The sequence below is a fragment of the Phyllopteryx taeniolatus genome, chromosome 13 (genome assembly GCF_024500385.1).
Source record: "Phyllopteryx taeniolatus isolate TA_2022b chromosome 13, UOR_Ptae_1.2, whole genome shotgun sequence".
NCBI lineage: Eukaryota > Metazoa > Chordata > Actinopteri > Syngnathiformes > Syngnathidae > Phyllopteryx > Phyllopteryx taeniolatus.
The window spans coordinates 3867551-3888678 of NC_084514.1; the positions used below are offsets into that span (position 1 = coordinate 3867551).

Genomic DNA, 21128 nt, shown 5'->3' on the forward strand with positions numbered 1-21128 from the left:
GTGTGCAAAATTAAGTATCAATTAATGGACTCATTGTTTTATTCGCTATTATTATTATTTTAAATTTGTATTATTTTCCGATGGCGGCATGCTTTACTAGTGGTTAGCAAATCTGCCTCAAAGTTATGAGGTTCCGGGTTCGAATCTCTGCTTTGGCTTTGTAGTGTGGCGTTTCCATGTTCTCCCACTGCTTGGGTGGGTTTTCTTTTGGGTACTCCGGTTTCCTCCCACATTCCAAAAACTCGTATGTATTAGGTTCATTGAAGACTCTAAATTCAAGAATAATTGTTTACTCATGAAACACTGGAAGTAAAGGCAACAAAACAGCAGATTTAGGTAACTTTGCTATCCTCGGTGCTAACTACACAAACAAGAATAAAGACGTTATTTACTTATAGCTTATATCTCGAAATGTTCTGAACTCCTGTTTCCATGCCTGTGTTGGAGATTTGTGTGGAAGAAGGCCTTAGCGGACACCCATTAACTACGGTATTTGAGCTTGAATCAGCATCCAAGTAGTATATTCCAATTGCTTCAAGACGTGACTAATCAGCAATCAATTATCATATTATCTCGACCAGTTATTATGCCTATCCCTCATGTAAATGACATGAGGTCATTCCATTCCATCCTATCGGGCAGTGATAATAACACTATTTCTTTTCCAGATGATTATCACCAGTTGTGCCCTCATGGCAGTGGATCCATACCCCTGCCTGCTTCCTCTCCTCAAAGTTTGGCAGAACAGCGACTCTACATAGGTACTGATGTCATGAAGATCACTAAGCTTTTATAGCTTCCTCAACATTGGCACCGAATGTTTTATTTTCACTTTCTGCCACTTTGAAAGCCAAATAAACAAACACCTTTTACGAGGGAGACGGCCTGTGCCGAGGCTCAATAGGATGCGTACCTGGCTTAATGCTGTAATCACAGTGTGTCTTGACTGCTTCATTGTTTGCAGTATTTCCTTAAACAGCATTACTTGTGTTTGTTTAGAGCATTTTTATCACTTCAATGTCTCTTTGTTCTTCAGACGCAAATGAATGTGAAATGTTTGGATCAGACATTTGTAAGAATGGACAATGTGTCAATCTCTTCTCAACCTATACATGCTACTGTCGCTCCGGATTCTACTATGACAACGTCAAGCTCGAGTGTGTTGGTAAGAAAGTTTGAAATCATCAGTTGCATTTCAGCTGTACAACAGTCCATCTTAGAGATGATAGATCCCGTGTGTCCCGTGCCAGTGTTCTGACTCCTCTTATTGACACCACATGTCCCATTAGGCTTATTGCTTTCAGTCACAAAGCGCTTGTTTTTGTACTTTTTGTTTTGGTACCGCATTCTTCTGTGCCTGTAAATAAAGCCAGCAGCTTTTTTTTATGTAATGGAACGAGAAAATATTTGAGATGATGACAATAAATACAAATAAAAAGACACCAAACATTTTTTAAGACGAATAAAAACACATACTGTTAATAACCAGTGGACTAGTGGTTAGCATGTATGTCTGGCAATGGGGATATCTGGTTTGGAATCTCAGACACTGTGGTCTAGTGTTTAAAATGTTTGCCGCACAGAGTTCAAACCTTTGTGGCGTTTACTCTCTCTGAGCTTGCATGGGTTTTCTCTGGGTACTTGGTTTCCTCCCACGTTCCAAAACATGTGTGTTAGGTTCATTGAATGTGATGTAAATGGTTGTTTTTCTGTGACCCTGTGATCGGTTGGCGAACAGTTCAGGTTGCACAAATGTCTCTCTCACATTGTCAGCTAGGATATTCTCCAGCTAACCCTCGACCATAATGAAGACAGGTGCTATAGAAAATGGATGGATGCATGGAAATAAAAAAAGTTTCCAACTGGACTCTCCCTCTCGGTCAGTATCACAATAACAGTGTGCCATTGTGTTTTTCCAGATTATGATGAATGCGAATTCGGAAACGCCTGTATGGATGGAGCGTGTGTGAACACGCCGGGCTCGTTCAACTGTTTCTGCAGTCCGCCATTAGTGCTGGACAGCACGCAGCAGCGCTGCATAAGAATCAACACTACAGAAGGTATGACATGCAAAAACCACAAACATACAGAGATTGTATGAAAATGATTGACTCTTGCCCAAAGTCCATTGGGTGAGGCTCTGGTTGACCCACGGCCAGAAATAGAGAGACTTGGACTTGAATCAACTCGAGTCAATGCTTTCATGACTTGTGACTTGACTTGACAAAAACCAAAAGACTTTTTTAGCATTTACTTGGGCTTCGGAGTTAAAGACGCAGGACTTGGCTTGAGACATGATGATGAGGTGTTATACATATTGTAAATACAGATGAGATAAATTGGCTAACAATATCATTATCTGACCTTATTAATCGTCTCTCTTTACGAAGACTATGAAGACTGCAACAATTGACTCTGACTTGGGAATTGATTTAAGATAACCTGTGAGTTGACTTGTCCAAGACTTGACTTGAAGGTTAAAAATGTATGCCTAGATCAGATTAGAGGATTTTAGCTGGTCAGACTACAAGACCAAATTTGTCTTGTAGTCTGATCCAGCCATTACATGAGACTTGCATGTGTTTACTTGACCCTAACAGAAACATGCTGTATTGAAAATGGATGGATGGAAAATTAATCCTTATAAAAATGTTTCAAAGAAACTGTGGAGTCTAATCTCGATGTGCACATGGACATCTGCTGGCAGCGTCTGGAGGGAGACAACATGTGTTCCGAACCGCTGCAGGGCCGCAGAACCACCTACACTGAGTGTTGTTGCCTCTATGGAATTGCCTGGAGTGGGCAGTGTGCCTTCTGTCCCAGGAAAGACTCAGGTGAGCTAAATTATTATCATCTATACTATTGTTTCCGGTCACTGATGGTGTAGTGGTACACTCGCCTGACACTCTATCAATAAGTCTGGTCACAGAACAGCTTCTTCATTAAGTCATTTAAGTGGATAAAGCAAATAATGTTTCTGTAGGGCCCAATGCATGTGTTGTTGGTTTTTGGGCAGTTTAAAATTGAAATAGTGGCAGGTGTGTGTGGATTATCCCCATATATTATCCATCCATCCATTTACTGAGCCGCTTCTCCTCGCGAGGGTCGCGAGTGTGCTGGAGCCTATCCCATATATTATTTTTTTTTTTTTTTATTCTATTTGACGTTCATGCTCTGTTTTTTTTTTTTTTTTAAATCATGAGTTACTCACGAGTTACTCTTTACTTGAGTAGTTTTTTTTGACTGAGTACTTTCTTACTCTTACTCAAGTAAATATTTGGAGGGCAAATGTTTACTTTTACTTGAGTCATACTGTATTATTCTTTAGTGTCAGTACTCTTACTTGAGTACAATATTTGGCTACTCTACCCACCTCTGATTATTTCAGTGAATATGACGGACTAGTGGTTAGCACGTCTGCCTCACAGATCGGAAGTTCGGGGTGCGGAATCTTGGCTCAGGCCTTCTTTTGTGGAGTTTTTTCAGGGTACTGCAGCTTCCTCCCAAATTCCACATTGGCCCACAGTTTCCATTCCTATCCTCTGCTCTGTTGCTTTCAGAGGACTACGCAGTCATGTGCAACCTCCCTCTGAGAGGAGGTTCAGACAGCCTACGAGAGCGGCCGGGCTACGAGTATGGCGTCGACGGGCCCGAGGATCCCATAGAGCCTTTTGTTCCTCCGTACTGGGACAACTATGGCGGCCCAGCGGGACCATACGACGTTCCCGAGAGCGTGCCTTTGTTCAACGACAACGACTACAGCATCCGACAACCGTCTTTGCGAGTTCCTGTCCATCGACCCCTTGAGCACCAGCCTCGGCCGGTGGATTCCTTCTCTGGTGGGTGGGAATGCGTCCCACTGACACACCTGTCATTAAAGCAGATGTCGTACATGAGAGTAAGGTGTCATGAGAGCAAGGTGTTCCCCATTTTTTGTTCAAACACGTTTGCAATGTGTTTTTTATTGTGTTGCTTGTTTTAACAAGTTTAAATTATAAGGTACCACTGCGCAATCTAATGAAATTCAGGACAAGAGCTTTAGAAAAGGAATCCGTCAGAGGTATAATCCTGTATAGGACAGACATTGAAATACTTTTCAAAATTTTAACCTCAGAAACTTGTCTTTTTTAAACTTTTGTAATTGTCCTAATATTTCATATGATGATATGGCAAAGCAACGCACATTTATTTATATAGCGCATTTCATACACAAGGGAACTCAATGTGCTTTACATGATTAAAAGCATTTAAAAACAAAGAAAAAAAAACACCTTATAAACATTTAAAACAAAGAGAAATAAAATAAAATGAAAGTACAAGAAGTCCAGTATAATATAATATTCTTTCATTGTAGTTAGTTGTAGCTTATAGTAAGGAACGCGGCCTCCAATTTCAATTCAAGTTTAAGTTAGAAAATGTTTCTCAGTTCTGTCCCATTGGGTGTAGACCATCAGTGTTTCCACTCTGATCAATTATTTGAACATATGATGCTAAAAAAAAAAAAATTGGGACTCTCATCATCCCAAAATGGTGTTTGATATGGCTAATGTCAAATTCTTGTACACCAGTCTCATCCGAGCATATAAGATAGAAATAGGCAAACTTTCTTTGGAGAAATCATTCATCGACATCGCCTTGTTGTATTTTCAGAGCGCTACGATGGATTTGAAGGTCTCCAAGCAGAAGAATGCGGCATCCTGAATGGCTGTGAAAACGGACGCTGCGTTCGCGTGAGGGAAGGCTACACCTGCGACTGCTTTGACGGTTACGAGCTGGACCTAAACAAGATGGCCTGCATAGGTGCGCTCTCGCTTTGACATCTCGGATATCTCACAGATTTCCTTCCGTGTAAAACCGCTCGGAGGTGTCGGTGGCGGGGGGGGGGGACATTGTGCGTTTCAGCATGCAATGCATCAGTCTGTTTATTCGTCTCTCCAAATGTTAAAATCAGACATTAGTGATCTCTCTCTTCATGTTTAAACCTTGTGGAGCCACTCTGAGATTTATTGCAATGAGGCAACTCTTCATGCGGCTCAAGGAGAAGCTTTGCATTTAACAACCTTGCATTAGCTTGTGTTTTATGGCAATTTAATGAAAGTGGTCTACTCCCCTCAAGCATTGTCTGTTAGCCCTTGGCCTGGCTGCTCGCTGCCAAGAGTAAGGCCTTGAATCTCCGTCCGCTCACTCTATTACATCGGGTTTTTATAGTTTTTAGTTTGTGCTTTGTTTTGTGAAAAAGTCAGATTGTGTTGTTATGAAATGTGATGATTACAATATTCTGTCTGCATATTCTGGCTTAGGAGCTTCAAGGTTGACACAGAGCCAGTGGAAACGTGGTGCAACACTTGCTATTCCTCGTTTTATCTAAATGTATCTAATTTCATGGCTATCGTGTGCAGGCAAAACACGGTGAACTAGTGGGGAGAATGTCGCCTGACAGTTCTGAAGTTCCGGGATCGAATAGCAGTTCCGGCCTTAGGTGGTACCTTGACTTATGATTGCAGCAATTTACAAGTGATACGCCGCCGCTCAAGTCAAGTGGGAAAAAAAAGGAGAGCGACAGTCACTGATGCACTTTCAGTCGTTTGTCATCAAGAAACTTTTGTCTCAAACACAATTACAAAATGAAAAGAGTCGCAAGGAGCATGGAGTAGACACACAGAACTAACCACTTGGGAAATGACCAAGTGGTGCTTGAGTCACAACTCCTGACGTCACGCCCTTATCAAGGCCCGAATGCTAAAGTGGGAGTGTGTGACATTCGGCATTACAGGAAGAGAAATAAGTTTTTAGGTATGTTCTATGGAAACATTTGCGGGTTGGTGAGTGTTTAGTAACTGTACAATGTTTTCTGGCATTTTTGCAGGCAGTGTATCCAATTGGGATACACTTGAAACTCTTCATATAGATGAAGAAAATGTGTTAAGTGTTGTTGTTTACAAGAATGCAAATGCGCCTATCGTACCTCTGACTCACACGTCATGTGCTCTTTGCCCGCAGACATAAACGAGTGTGAGGACATCAGCGACAAGGTGCCGTTGTGCCAGAACGGCCACTGCAGCAACACAGAAGGGTCCTACAAGTGCACCTGTTTGCCCGGCTTCGTGGCCTCCGCCAAGCCACACAAATGCATCCCGGCCATCCCAAAGGCGGAGACGGGGAACTGAGACGAGCGGTGATTTCTCCTGCTTCCTTTAAGGTTGAACTTTCACCCCTCCACTGGCCTTCTCCTCCTCAGTGCCTGGCACAGTAACGCTGAAACGTCCAGACTCCAACTCCTCACAGCAGACACACTTGGGTTCGGCTCACAACACACCACTCATTGAACCTTAGGCGAATAACAGGAGTGAAGACACGACAAGGGATACTGAGCTTTTTCATTCAGTAACCCCCCCACCAACAATTATTTGACATACTCTCTTTTCTCTTTAACTTTTTTTTATGTTATTATTTATTTCAGGCCACTGCTAACTAGCAAGCAATTGACCTCAGAGGGCTCAGAAAAAGAGCGATATTGTCGTTTTGCATGCTCCCCATGCTTATGTGCTCTCTGGGTACTCCAGCTTGCATGTTAGGTGAATTGAAGATTAAATTTGTGTTTTCCAACCATTACTGAGCCATGGCACATATTTTCTAATAGAAAAATCTTACAGCACACGACACAAAAACAAGAAATATCACAAAAAGTACCATGGATATAAAAAGTCTACACAAAAACAGCTGACATGAGTTTGAATGTGATTGGTTAATGCTGAACACAGCCACGAGGGTGTGCACACTTATGAAACTACATTATCTCACTTATTTTTAATTCCCCTCTGAAAAGAGTTGTTTTCAATTGAGTTGTAAAGCTAATAGGTCACACTCATGGTGAAAAAAAAGTTTTGAAAGTCTTGGTCTTAGTATATCACAAAAACCTAACATTTCAATGGGGGTGTGTAGACATTTTATGGCCACTGTATCTATACGGAAATAATGACAATCTGGTCTCAATTTATTCACAAATCTACTTAGCGCTGTTACGTTGAACACAAAAACTATTACAGTGTTCCCCGGCAAATTCGTGATTTGCTACTCGCAGAATCACCTGTCCTCTGTTATTCGCTGAAAAACTCACCAATTCACTGTTTTTGTGCGCAGGCCAAAGCCATGTCTAATATAAAAGTATTGCTTCAGCGCCATCTTGTGGCACCTTGGTACCAAGGAGCTGTGTCAAAATGAGTTGAGGAACATCGTGTAGTGCTTTGCCACCATCTTGTGGCATCTTGGTACCAAGGAACTGTGTCAATAAACCTCTTTTGGGGAGGGGGGAGCATCAATTACTCACAGATTATTTTTTTTTTCACTGTATTAGGAATGAATGAATGGAAACTGGTGGACACAAACGTTAATTGTTCCTTCTGCCATTTAATGGAAGAGCATTTACTTGTTCTGCCTGTTACTACACGTCACTGGCATACAGTGGATAGATGAACAAAGATACATTATTTGTACTACATTTTTGGACCAACTCAGTGAAATTGGATCATTTCCTACGGTTATAGTGGTTGGGAATCACTGCTCTAAATTGTCCATAGGTGTGAATGTGAGTGTGAATGGTCACTTGTCTATGTGTGTCTTACGATACACAGGCGACCAGTCCAGGGCGTACCCCGCCTGTCGCTCAAACTCAGCTGGGATAGTCTCCAGCTCACCTGCCACATAATGACGACAAGGGCTATAGGAAATGGATGGATGGCACTTAACAGATGGCAGTGTTAGTAAACAGCCAACTGATTTTCTTATTCATCATTACACTTCTTTTTTTCCACATTCAAATGGAGCTGAACAGCAACGTGTCAAATGTGCGGACCGAGAGCCGGGAAGACAATTACAACCAAACAGTTGAAAAATAAAGGCTTCAGCCGCCAAATTTAATGACTCGAAATGTATATGAGGATCTGATTATATGATGTTTTGTAAAGGTGCAATAATACTTGCCTTCATTTGTTTGACCACTTTTTTTTTTTTTTTACAATTTCCTAAAAGAAAATCAAACTAACAGTATTAACTTATTTTATTATGTTGACAAAGTAGCAAGGCTTATCGAAGCGTCATGCTACATTTTAGTCTTGTGTCTAAAATAACACCCGATTGAACAAATATCACTGTTATGTAATTAAAAAGTTGCTATCATATACACAATTCAATCAAATGATTCATTCCCACTAAGACAAAGGCTCCGCTGGAGAGGTTTGGTTATTTTGTACAGCTCTAGTACTATGTATTTTTTTTGTTAAATATCCTTTTAATGCTTCCAACATAGCAATATGTTTGTTTGACATAAAACACAAAATCTGTGGGGGAAAAAAACCTGATACTATATCTTTGTAGATTTATACATGTAAAAAAAAAAAAAAACACCTATTTTTTAAAAGCAAATCTTTTTATGTGTGAGGGGAGCGGCTGACACTGTACCAGAGGAACTGTGTGTATAACCTGCCCTGTGGAGCAGAATATGAACTTTATATATTTTTGGGGGAAGTGGCAGCACTGTTATTAATCCAATGGCAGACATTTTCCATTTCATTACGAAGACAATGCTTTTGAATTGTAAGCACCGACTTCTGTATGTCTCTATGGTTACATATTATTAATTGTGATCATTGCTTCTTTCGGTTTGTTGGTTTTTCTGAGTCATGAATGTATCATAGACAGCCTTGGCCTACTTGCATTTCCTTATTTGAATTTGTTGTATTATTATTGTTCAGGTTTAATTCAACCATTTGTTTAACAGGCACCTGGCAAAACACAATCACGGCAGCACATAAATAATTCCAATATCCCCTTAACCTGCATTCATGAACTATAAAAGTAGCAACTGCACAAATGTTCCCATGCGATGTGCACTGTACTTTTACTGTGCTGCTCTAATTATCACCTGAACCAGACAGGAAGTCTAACGTTTGAGTCAAAGTTGGAAGAGTCGATGCCCCTGTAAACCTCCCAAATAACCTAATGATAATGTCTCGTTGTAATGCTGGTGGTCATCGGAAATATCACGCTCATCCATTTTGTTTACCTCTTGACTGTAATCACTGTCAGTCATCCAAATAAAAATGTAAAAAAATTAACATCTGACTGGTGTTTTCTTACATGGCATGTATTGCAATACTGTACCTTGTCTTTTTCTTTTGTACTTATTTTATTACTTATTACTTACATTAATTTTTTTAGTCCAAATACTGTATATTAGTCATATATTTAGTAATTTATTTATTTAGTCGATTATACTGTACACCATTTGACTTACTTAGTTATTTACATGTATTCATTTATTTAGATAATAATACTAGTCTTTACTTGTTTTGACTTATTTAATTATTTGGTCCAAATAAAAGATACACATCTGTTAGGTATTTTCTAACTTGGATCATATTACATTATTGTACCTTACCTCATATCCTAGTCACTACACTATAAGAGTCATTTTTTGAATCATTTAGTTATTTAAAGGTATTAGTCGATTTTTTTGACTTACTTAGCTCATTATTTAGTTGCTTATACTAGTCATTTTTTTGACATATTATTAAAATGTTATTTATTTTATTGAGTTGATTAGAAGAGTCGTCTTTTGACATATTAATTATTTAAGTATCTATTTATGCATTTATTTGATGGTTTGCACTAGTCATGACTTATTTACTTTTTAAATTATACTAGGCATGTTTTGACGGATTTGGGTATTTAAGTTGCATTTATTTATTTAGTCGATTTTTTTCGTAATTTTTGGACTTTTTTGTTATTTAAATGTGTGCATCTATAATTTATTTAGTCAGATACACTAGTCTTTTTTGTACTTTATTTTTATTTAGTCAATAATGCTGAATAACACGGTAGAACACCGACAGATTTGCAAATAACCGTGACAAAAACATTGTAATCCTAAAAGGAATTCCCCATTCGTCGATATCGTGATCGAACAGAGAGAGGGTGAGGGGGAAATTAACGTGGCTCACATTGACTATGTTGTACGGCCATCTTGTGGTCAAAATGCAGGTCCACAGCATTGTCTTTGCCGTCTTCTGATTGGTTACCAGGGAGCGAGTTGCCGAGTGTAGAGACTCATGGGATATATATTTCTTTGGGCGTTCTGATAACGGGACGAATTGAATAACGGACTACAACTCCCACAAAACACCTCTAACATGTCGTCACCTTTCCTGTCGGCTCGCGTAAACGTGACCGAACTGTAAATTGATTGTTGTCAATAATTGTATTTAATAAGGCCGTAAGAACGATAACAATAAATCCTATTCAGCGATAACGTTTTTGTAATTGTCTGGAAAGACCACTTTTGTTGAACGACTGGATTTAAACACGAGCAAGCTAGGATAAGTATGCGATAAGTATGAGTTTCATTAACCGTGTGACGTCTTCATGGACAGTACTGACACACGTGACAGTCAACAGAGAAGTCTTATGATGTTTATTTTGCAATATCCGTGGAAGCTATATAATGAAATTATGTTTTAAAAATTAGCTTTCACCTTGCTAGCTCGTCAATTGGAATGGACGTTTTCTTCTCGCTTCTAGCGTTCTAATGGAAAAGGAACAGTGCTCCACACAGTACCACATAGCAGGGGACACATCAATACGAAACAGAAAGACCTTCCAGTCATCCACTACTCAGTCTAATGACAGAAAAAACAACAAGGATGGACACTTGACAGAGGAGGACAGTCAGCAGACCAATGGGAGTTTCTACAGAGGAAAAAGAAGAAGATCCACCAGTGATGAGTTCACCAGCAGAGGATTACTTCTCCTGGTGGCTGGACTGTCCTTCGCCACACGCCTCTATAAAATAAAAGAGCCTGCTCATGTGTGGTGAGTGTGCAAAACATCCATTTGTCCGTTTTTTAATTTAATGCTGATTGTGCGCATTAGGGTCGTGGGTGAGCTGCAGCCCATCCCAGCTGAATTTGGGCGAGAGGCGCGATACACCCTGGACTTGTTGCCAGTCAATCGCAAGGCACATCCAGACAAACAACCATTCACGCTCACATTCACACCTTTAGATAATTTAGAGTCTTCGATAGCCATACCATGCATGTTTTTGGAGTGTGATAAAACTCCAGGCGGCACGGTGGACGACTGGTTAGAGCGTCAGCCTCACAGTTCTGAGGACCCGGGTTCAATCCCCGTCCCCGCCTGTGTGGAGTTTGCATGTTCTCCCCGTGCCTGGTTGGGTTTTCTCCGGGCACTCGGGTTTCCTCCCACATCCCAAAAACATGCATTAATTGGAGACTCTAAATTGCCCGTAGGCATGACTGTGAGTGCGAATGGTTGCTTGTTTCTATGTGCCCTGCGATTGGCTGGCAACCAGTTCAGGGTGTACCCGATGAGAACTGGGATAGGCTCCAGCACGCCCGCGACCCGAGTGAGGAGAAGCGGCTCAGAAAATGGATGGATGGATGGATAAAACTCCACACAGAGAAGCTGGAGCCTCAAAACTGGGAGGCAGATGTGCCAACCACTAGACACACCGTGCTGCCTTCCATGAAAACGTCTCATCATTGTTTCAGGTACTTATTGTGGCTCACTTCTGTTGTCTTTAAGCTGGGATGAGACACACTTTGGGAAGATGGGAAGCTACTACATCAACAGAACCTTCTTTTTTGACGTCCACCCTCCACTGGGAAAGGTTAGATATCATGTTACTGTCTTAATTTCACTCCAGAGAAATAAATACATAAATTGTTTTTGTTGTTGTTTGCTTTTTGTGCTGTTTTCCAGATGCTGATCGGACTAGCCGGATACATGAGTGGTTATGACGGCAGTTTTCCATTCTCAAAGCCAGGAGATAAATATGAGCACCACAACTACTGGGGGATGAGAGGGGTATGTGACATCATTTTCCCACCCATCCAGTGAGAAATTGAACAACCAAGTAAATCAGTGGTTGTCTTCCAATTTCTGAAAATGTGTCTGTGAGCGAGACATTCTGCACTTTCATACATCTCTAACAGTGGGGCTAATTTACATAACAACCACCCCACACTGACATGATCAGCTAGGCTGGGCGTAGATCTGAAACACGATCACGCCGCGACTCTTTCATGCAGAAACACCCACATCCCCTACAGGTGTGACACCCTTGTTATCATGTCAAAGCTTAGCGGTAAGCAGAGCTGCATCGAGTTTTGTTGAATGCAAAAATTAGCATTAGCTTGTGCTAAACGATTTTTATTTTATTGCTTGGTGAAGTTGTGAACACAATAGTGGGGGGTATTTGTGTTTGGTGACTTGTCCATGCGCCACATACACACAGTTGAGTGTATGAACTGCTGCCTCCATGAGTGAAAAATCCTCTTTTTTTTTTTTTGCCTTTGTGGTCACTCCGCTCACATTTTTTCCCCACGCAGCACTCTTCACTCTGTTTCTACACGTAGAAGCCACTCTAGTCCAAAGCTCAGGCTTCTCTCATGGTCGTCATGGTAACAAAATCCATATTCACCATTGGTCCAGCAGTATATACGGGGTGGTGTGTTAAATCCTCTCCTCTCAAAAGCGCTAATTTCAGCAAGACAAACAAAGCATGGTATGTCTCCTTTAAATTGGTAGTGTGAATATACTTCACTTAATATACAGTGGTGCCTTGAGAGTACACATTTAATTCATGCATACCTCAAAACACTTCACGAAACAACTATCACAAATCATCTTTTCCCATTGAAATGAATGTAAATGCCATTAATCCGTTCCAGCAGTCCCCATAAAAACAGTAAAAAAATGGTTGTAATTTGTATTTCCATGTGTAAAAATAACTTTGCAGTAGTAACAGAATTAAATAGAATTAAAAAGAATGGAACTGTTTTTGTCATGATGCACCAATTGAACGGCCGTTGTGCTGCTCTTTCTTGTGTGCCCGCCTTGGCCACCTGGGGGCGGTTGAAGACAGATAGACGGATATACTGTTCATTGAGATGTCTCAACTCTTCTTAGCTCATCAGTGAGGCACTATTATTAGTTGTTCTAAGCAGAGGGTACAGTATATATATGACTGAGAATACTGTTATATTGTCTTTTCACTGCTGACCCATTTGCGTTCAATCCGTTGCTTAAAGGGTTTTAGCACAGCAACAGAGATCCTAATTAGCCTTAGCATTAAGCTGGCAGAATGAAAGGCTAAGCTATGTGTTGTTTTAAATCCACAAGGTACATTTCTCTTTGTTTATTTTTACTTTGACAGTAAACTTCAACTGGGAGTGGGAATAAACAAAAACAACAAAACAAATTTCCAAACATAATGCCTATTGTTTTCCTCCAGTTATGTGCCGGCTTGGGCTCCTTCCTCCCTATCTTTGCTTACCTCATGGTACTGGAGCTGTCGCATTCTCACACAGCCGCTCTCATCGCTGCTTGGCTACTCATATTTGGTAGGTCCCAACTCAAAGTCAAGTCCATTTCCTGTGTAAATTATCATTCAATTCCTATTGTCCACTTCTTCCCGGCAGACACAGGGTGCATCACTATATCTCAGTACATCCTGTTGGATCCCATACTGTTATTCTTCATCATGGCAGCAGTGCTCAGCATGGTCAAGTTCAACCAGCAAAAAGACAGGTTTGCAATCTTTTGAGTAACAAAACAGTTTAGCATGTAATACAAATGTATCCAAGTACAAAGGTTTACAAAGGATTACAAAGGCTACACTAAAAAGTAAAATTATGACACAAGTAAATGTTTTTCTGTAAGTTATTCCATAGTTTTATGTTGCATATATTATTCACATTACATTTAACAGAAAAAAATATAACTGAATATTTCATCGTATGCATAATTTGGCAAGGTCCTCAACAATCTGGCCTTAAACACAGTTTAAACATGTTCAGAATATTGCAACTTCATTCTTGTAAATTGCATTGTTTTTCTTATATTATTCTAGTAAATTTTTACTTTTCATGTCTTTTAATATTGTGAATTTATTCCCATAAAATTATGCATTTTTTGCTTATATGTTACATCTTTTTTGTTTTAGTATCAAGTCTTTATTCTCATAATCTTATATTAATCTTAATAATTGTTTTTTTCTTGTAATATTTCAACATTATCCTTATATTTACTACTTTTTTTCCCCTTTTAATCTGAATTTATTCTTTAAAAATAAAAAATAAAAATTCTTGTTTTATATTTTTCTTGTAATGTGAATATATTCTAAAAAATAGTTTTTTCTTGTAACAACTTTACAGCTTTATTCTCATAATATGGCCCCCCAAAAAATTGTAATAGCTGTATTTAGTTTTGTAAAATTATTCATTTAATCTTGTTATATTTTGTCTTTTAATTACAATTGTGTTCTCTGGGTTTTATTATTTTAGTCTCGTAGATTATATATATATATTTTTTATTATTGTCGTCCTAATATTCCATCTCAATATCTGTCAAAACAATGAAAAGAAATGTACATATTGGTGCACTTTATTAGCACGCAATCATGTTGGCTTTAATGTTTTCCAGGCCTTTTTCTGCTCCCTGGTGGTTTTGGATGGTACTAACTGGTGTCAATCTTGCTGGAGCTCTGGGTGTGAAGTTTGTGGGTCTTTTTGTCATCCTGCTGGTGGGACTGAACACGGTTTCAGATCTCTGGAGGCTTTTAGGAGATCTGGACTTATCACTGGTAAACAGCTGCATGCAGTATACGAAAGTAATGAAAGTGTCGAGAAGAATGTGATGTACTGTATTGTATGTACAGTATCTATGATGTATTTCCTGGCATTAGGTGGACGTTGCAAAGCACCTCCTGGCTCGGGTTGTGGCGCTCATCCTGCTTCCCATCTTTCTCTATGTTACAATATTTGCTGTCCACTTTGTGGTGCTGAACAAGAGGTGAGTGTGATTGTTGGCTACAGTTTGATGTCACGCATTACATTATTTGATTTATCATCGTTGTGCTCTTTATTATCAGTGGACCAGGAGATGGTTTCTTCAGTTCTGCCTTCCAGTCTCGTCTCATTGGGAACAACCTGCACAACGCATCAATGCCTGAGTGTAAGTGTGATGCAACATTTATACTTAAATCTACATGAGATGACAGGTCTGTTTGCTTAAAATCAAATCATCTATAAATACAATTTCAAAAAAAAAAAAAAGATGTTTCTATTAAATGTTTTGTCACGAAATAATTCCTTGTTCATGTGAGGAAATGTGTTGTTTATCCTGTGCAGACCTGGCGTATGGCTCCACCATTACGTTAAAAAACCTTCGCATTGCTGGAGGCTACTTGCACTCTCACTGGCACTTGTATCCAGAGGGAGTTGGAGCAAAGCAGCAGCAGGTCAGGGCACAGGGAAATGTTGTCATCAATTATAAAGCAGGATATATAGTATCTCACAAAAGTGAGCACACTTGGCGTAGAACCTATTAGTCGACGAGTTAACTTTACTGCCCTGCGTCGGCGTTTAAAGGTCCCATATTATTTCTATTTAGAGTGACTCTCTAACATGGACTTAGTATAAAAGTGTCCATTTCATTTCAAAGAACACCTTGGTTTTGTCATACAAGTGTCCAGAAAAGGCCCTTCTGACAGCTACTTCTGTTTGACCCAGTTTTGCGTCCGCTGTGTCCATATTTGGCTAAGACCGCCCCCTTTCCTCTGATTGGTTGCCTCCGTGTAGAAGACCCCCTTGGGAGAGCACACGCGTTTGTTATGTTGACAGCGCTGGCTCGGGAGTGGAACGGGAAAGTGGAGATCGCTAGTGACGTAGATAAGCTCGAGAAATTTGAATGACCTGATTTACTGGACCTTCAACTCAACCGTCATGAGACCGGTAGCACAGTTACTTCGAAAATATGCAAGTCTATCCTCAAATGCAATGAGAGCACGCGTAAAATAGAAAAAGTTAACACAGAAAAATGCTGAGCTTTTTTAATACGATATCTTTACGTGAAACCGGTCAGTGGTGCAAAACAGGTTGACCACTGGAATGTGCTGGTAAAATATCCATGCCATCATAGATTAATCAATTTCGACTAGACTTTCATCATTTTACAATCGTCTACAAAAAAAATTCTTTATTCGTTAGACCTCCAGACCAACCGCTTGTTCCGTTTTTAAAAAACTGTTTCATTATATCTTTTCATGAAACAACACTAAAGAAGAGACACTTTGCTAAAATGTAAAGTAGTCAGTGTTGAGCTTCTTTACGGTATAAATTTACTCTCCGCTTAAAATAACTAAACTGCATGAAAGAAGTGTACTCACTTTTGTCGGATATTGTGAACTCACACACAAAGAGTACATTTAATACAGTGTATATATACATACTCCTTTTTTCCCCCTAGGTTACAGCCTACCTGCACAAGGACTACAACAACTTGTGGTTTGTTCACAGACACGAGACAAACTGTAAGGAAACCATCCAATCTGTAACTTTATTGTTCAAGCATAACATTTATTACATTTTCAGTTGTGTTTTAGCTCAGTCCGAGACCCCTGATCTGGTTCGCCATGGCGACATCATCAGATTGGAGCATAAAGAGTCAGTGCATATAATCGAAATTGCTTTGAATCTATTGCTTCAACCAAGTAAATAACATTTATGTTTGCTTTCCCTGTTTCCCTTAGAACAACTCGGAACCTTCACAGTCACCTACACGAGGCCCCACTTACCAGGAAGCACTTCCAAGTTACGGGTTATGGCATTGTGAGTAGGCAACGTGTCGCAGATGTTCACATAAAGAGCTACAAATTGGAACACAATCCGTTATGTGACGCAGATTGATTTCCAAGTTGTTCTAATTTCAAACCTATTTTTGCCATAGGAAATAATGTGAACTAAATTCATTTGTTCCAAACTACATTATTGTGTTTTCCCGCCTATTAGTGATTCACTACTTGCAAATTCAACTAGTCACATATTTTTTCCATTATTTGCCTCCTCACTGTTTTTGTGCTCTTTCTGAATAACCGAAAGATGCCACACGGTGCCAAGGCACTGTCTAATGGAAAAGTAGTGCTCTGCTGCCATCGTGTGGCATCTATAAAGCCCTTCTAAACCTTTTCAAGGGCGTGTCAATTACTGGCAGTTTTTTTCTAGTAGTGGAGTCTCTGCTTATTGTCCAAACTTTAAGGTGCCTAAGTGTATTGCTCATATTCCTCTGAGCATCCAGACCCAAGTTTCCTTTTCTGGTTCACCTTTCTTCTTTGCCATCACTGGTACCCTTATGTGGTGGCATCCCAAAATACACATGCAAAGAGCAAGCAACACTCGTGGAGTTAATCCTTTTGACGCTGACTGAGCTAAAGTCTCTGATGCCATCGCATCAGAGACTTTTTTGTGGAATTGAGGCCGCCACTCGACCATAGCTGCCACACAACCACAGTTCCATCCTTGTGTGTCTAAAATAACTCTTGTAATATGCGGCTGTCTGTCCTTAGAATCACACCGGGGACAGCAATGACCTCTGGCGAGTGGAGGTGTGCGGAGGGCGCAAAGGTGACCCAGTGAAGGTGCTACGCAGCAAAGTTCGCTTTCTACACAAAGCCATCGGTTGTGTGCTTTTCTCCTCCGGGAAAACCCTCCCCAAGTGGTAAGAATGAGCTCATCCACTTGGAGTAATTCCACTTTGGAAAACTGACCGCATGTTTTTGATCAGGGGCTGGGAACAAGTAGAGGTCACCTGTAGTCCTTACTTGAAGGAGACTTCCAGCTCTCAGTGGAACGTTGAAGATCATGTCAATGCCAAATGTAGGACGCACTTTGCCATTTCTTCTCCCTCTTTTTCAAATCAAGCTTTTATCATTGTTTCTTCTTCTGCTGCTCTTGTGTTCTTCACAGTACCCAACATCAGTCTGTCATTGCTGAAGCCTCATTTTCTAGAGATCCTAATGGAGTCTCACATTGTGATGATAAGAGTAGGTTAAAAAAAGAAAGTTGTTAACGGCCCTGTAGTTCTCCGCAATCATAATGTAACAAGATTGTGTCTTCTTTTCTTAGGGTAACAGCGGTTTGAAGCCCAAAGACAATGAGATGAACTCCAAACCTTGGCACTGGCCCATCAACTACCAGGTGAGCCTTGGTGAAATTCAGTGTGAACGTGCCTAAACATTTCCAGTAATCATTACTTTTCTCTCATGAAGGGACTGAGATTTTCAGGAGTGAATGAAACAGAGTATCGTGTGTACTTGCTTGGCAACCCTGTAAGTACTCAAAGCTTGAATCATTTCACCCGTTATAGGTTATGCTTGATCTTGTCCTTATGCTTGTGATAAAACATCATTTTAGGTGGTCTGGTGGCTAAATCTGGCGAGTTTGGGATTATATCTGATCCTGGTGGCAGTCGCTTCGGTTGCCTTCCAAAGAGGCATCTCAGTGGCCCAAAGGAGAAGAGGTAGGATGGACTTAAAGTGGTACTCAAGGGAACTGCTTTTCTACACTTGTTTTACACACCAGTCCAATTTTAGTCATGGAATGGTTACAAACCCAGCCCTATGGTCAACATTATTGTAGCTCAGAGTTCCTCAGTCGGGTCCAGATTGGAATAAAGATGTCTTTCTAATGGACCAACATCTTGATTTCACTATTTTCACAAAGAGTTGTGCAATAAAATAACCTAGAGTTGGTGATGCAATTTCAACTAATTAGAGTTGTTGTGCTTCAACAGAGACATAAACCAGTTCTCGGGCATCTCAATAACATGTCTGTGACATGCTTTCATCAAAATACTCCAAAGATCAAGAATTATGGCATACTTGATAAACCATTTTTCTTGTCTTGCTGAAAGCAATTTGTTTGCGCTGCAAGTGATCCAACCCTCATTCCACCCCTCATATTGTTGAGCCAATGACGAGTATGGCTCAACTACCATTTGGCTGTGACAAGATAGTGTTTCACCCCTCTGCATCCATACTGAATATATATCATACATTAGTAATTTTTCTTCGAGTATGATCTGTCTAAATGTGTTGCTCCACCATTTGTGTTCAGATATCCATTCCTACTAAAACCGTGACTATCAATGCCATAACCATTAAATATTTTCCTCTGTGAATCCATATCATATACAATTTTCACTTTTTGAATTGAACTTCGGAAATAAAAGAAGCATTCAAATTTATTGAGATGGGCTGTACATTATGGGCATTATACCTGCCCTCTTAAGTTTTTATTGTACCTTGAGTGACAGAAATCCTGCTAAACTTCAGTTCTGTGCCAATATTGACATGAAACAAAAATACCCATTTGCTGGCTTTCAGATCATTGTTTTGTGCTCATGAGGGGAGGAGGCCTCCTTTTCCTTGGCTGGCTACTGCACTACGTACCTTTCTACACTATGGGCCGGGTCCTCTACTACCATCACTACTTCCCTGCAATGCTCTTTAGCAGCATGCTGACAGGTAGCACGTCCCGTTCTAGTTTGCCCGCTTGCTGTGCTAGAGAGGATACAAACATGCAGCAATGTTTGCTTATCACAGGAATTACATTGGATTTCCTGTTGAACATGGCCGACCTTCTGCTCCAGCCACCGTATTGCAACTGGCTACAGGGAGTGGGGAAGATCTTACTTCTGGTAATTGTTCTTTACAGGTGAGACCCTATATATTTTCGCGTTACTGTTTTTGTGACAACATTTCAGTTTTAAAAGGGACGGCTTGATCAGGTCATTCATAGATAAGCTAAATAAAAAAAATGGAAGTTAAAATGAAATAAAAAATAATTTATTCTAATAATAAAATATTTCATTCTCATTTTGTTTTGTTTATAATTGTTTTTATAATTAATTTCCCAATTATTTAATGAAATGATTTGTAAAACTTTAAATGCACCTACGTTTAAAATCATGTTAGTATTTCTTATTTACAGTGCATGAAAAACCCAACAATTATTCTTACTATTATTGTTGTTTTATTGCTATATGATGAATTAATAAAAAGTTAATAAAATGAATAAATACATGTATAATATATTTAAAATATGTAAAATGATTCATTTTACTAATTCAGTAATTGTCATTTTTATTTGTATTATTTACTATTGAATTACAATGAATTTAAAATAAATGAAACATTGTTAAATGTATAATTTGTTCTTATTCCACTAATTATTTGAGATAAATGAATAAAAAAAATAAAGACATTTCAATTAACCAGTTTTGAGGACAAAATGCTAAATTAATGCAACAAATATTAGAGGATTAAAGGTACTGATTAAAGAACGGTGCTGGCCGGATGTGGTCCGCTGTCCATATTTTTCCCCACCCCTGCTTTATAACATGAATATGTTTAGACATTTTTCATGTATCCTGAGTGAATGACAGGCAGTCTTTGTTTTTGCCAGTTTCTACCTGTTCCACCCGCTCACTTATGGCATGAGGGGGCCGCTGGCACACGAGCCGGGCAGCTCAATGGCCGGACTGAAGTGGATGGAGTCGTGGGAGTTCTAGCAAGTTTTCAGTAGAGATGACACTCAAGTTATAAAAACTAACTGTTTTGAGCATAAGGGACTTGAAGTGGTCATTTATTTCACAGTCCTACAGTGTTACTGTACTTCAAATGTTTTGTCATGCTACTGTACCCTGTCAGGGTGAGTTTGCGTTTACTTTTTTTAAGCTGGAGGATTTGAGACTTGGTTGTAGATATAATTAGCACCAACCTGACAATGATACTAGATTTTTGTAGGAATAATTGTAAGTGCCTCAAATACTGAAAATAAGTGAATTTCTTTGGTAGTGGGTCAGAGACCATTTCTTTTTCTTATTTTGATCTGAATTTTTAGTGAAATAGCTTTATTATGCTTTTTATGCATATATTACAATCCATGTTAATAAACTATTATATTCTCTTAGCCTGTGTTTTCTAGTACTTCAGTTCTCATGATCTCTATCCATTTTTTCATTAGTGTCACGACTGAGCTAGAGCTTATTCCAGCTTGGTGGACCTTGGGCTGGTCGCAAGCCAATCTCAGGGAACCTCGAGATAGACAACCATTCACACTCGCATTTACGCCTATGAACATTTTAGAGTACAAAGCACTTTACCTTTTGCGCAATCGATCATATTTTGTTGTTTTGTATTTTGTTTTGATTATTTTTAACATTAGTGACAGTTAAACATACAGTCTGTGATGGGAATTAATGAGGTACAGTTT

General features: G+C 39.6%; 2 protein-coding genes across 5 annotated transcripts in view; both read left to right on the forward strand.

Moving 5' to 3' along the window:
* The window catches only part of LOC133487603 (latent-transforming growth factor beta-binding protein 1-like), a 110292-nt gene extending 101179 nt beyond the window's left edge, over positions 1-9113 (forward strand). For all 4 annotated transcript variants that reach the window (XM_061794461.1, XM_061794463.1, XM_061794464.1 and 1 more), the window contains exons 35-41: positions 669-761; positions 1037-1165; positions 1920-2060; positions 2661-2834; positions 3561-3839; positions 4651-4800; positions 6001-9113. In XM_061794461.1, the coding sequence (XP_061650445.1) occupies positions 669-761; positions 1037-1165; positions 1920-2060; positions 2661-2834; positions 3561-3839; positions 4651-4800; positions 6001-6167 (1133 nt within the window). In that variant the 3' untranslated portion in view covers positions 6168-9113. The remainder of the gene's footprint in view (positions 1-668; positions 762-1036; positions 1166-1919; positions 2061-2660; positions 2835-3560; positions 3840-4650; positions 4801-6000) is intronic.
* A 1047-nt stretch (positions 9114-10160) lies between these two features.
* pomt2 (protein-O-mannosyltransferase 2) lies at positions 10161-20825 on the forward strand. The gene is made up of 21 exons (XM_061795844.1): positions 10161-10866; positions 11599-11683; positions 11776-11880; positions 13310-13418; positions 13497-13605; positions 14500-14659; positions 14762-14868; positions 14948-15030; positions 15207-15316; positions 16324-16387; positions 16460-16520; positions 16607-16685; positions 17420-17571; positions 17638-17729; positions 17820-17896; positions 17979-18050; positions 18122-18181; positions 18267-18372; positions 19238-19378; positions 19457-19568; positions 20319-20825. Exons 1-21 carry the CDS (start codon positions 10583-10585, stop codon positions 20422-20424), a joined length of 2274 nt encoding a protein of 757 aa, XP_061651828.1. The 5' UTR covers positions 10161-10582; the 3' UTR covers positions 20425-20825.
* The last annotated feature ends 303 nt before the right edge of the window (positions 20826-21128 follow it).

Excerpts from the sequence above, each read along its gene's own strand:
- pomt2 (XM_061795844.1), top strand. The coding sequence starts at position 10,583 with ATGGAAAAGGAACAGTGCTCCACACAGTACCACATAGCAGGGGACACA. Across the intron at positions 18,051-18,121 it reads ACTGGCCCATCAACTACCAG|GGACTGAGATTTTCAGGAGT; the intron begins GTGAGCCTTGGT and ends TCTCTCATGAAG. Across the intron at positions 18,373-19,237 it reads AGTGGCCCAAAGGAGAAGAG|ATCATTGTTTTGTGCTCATG; the intron begins GTAGGATGGACT and ends GCTGGCTTTCAG.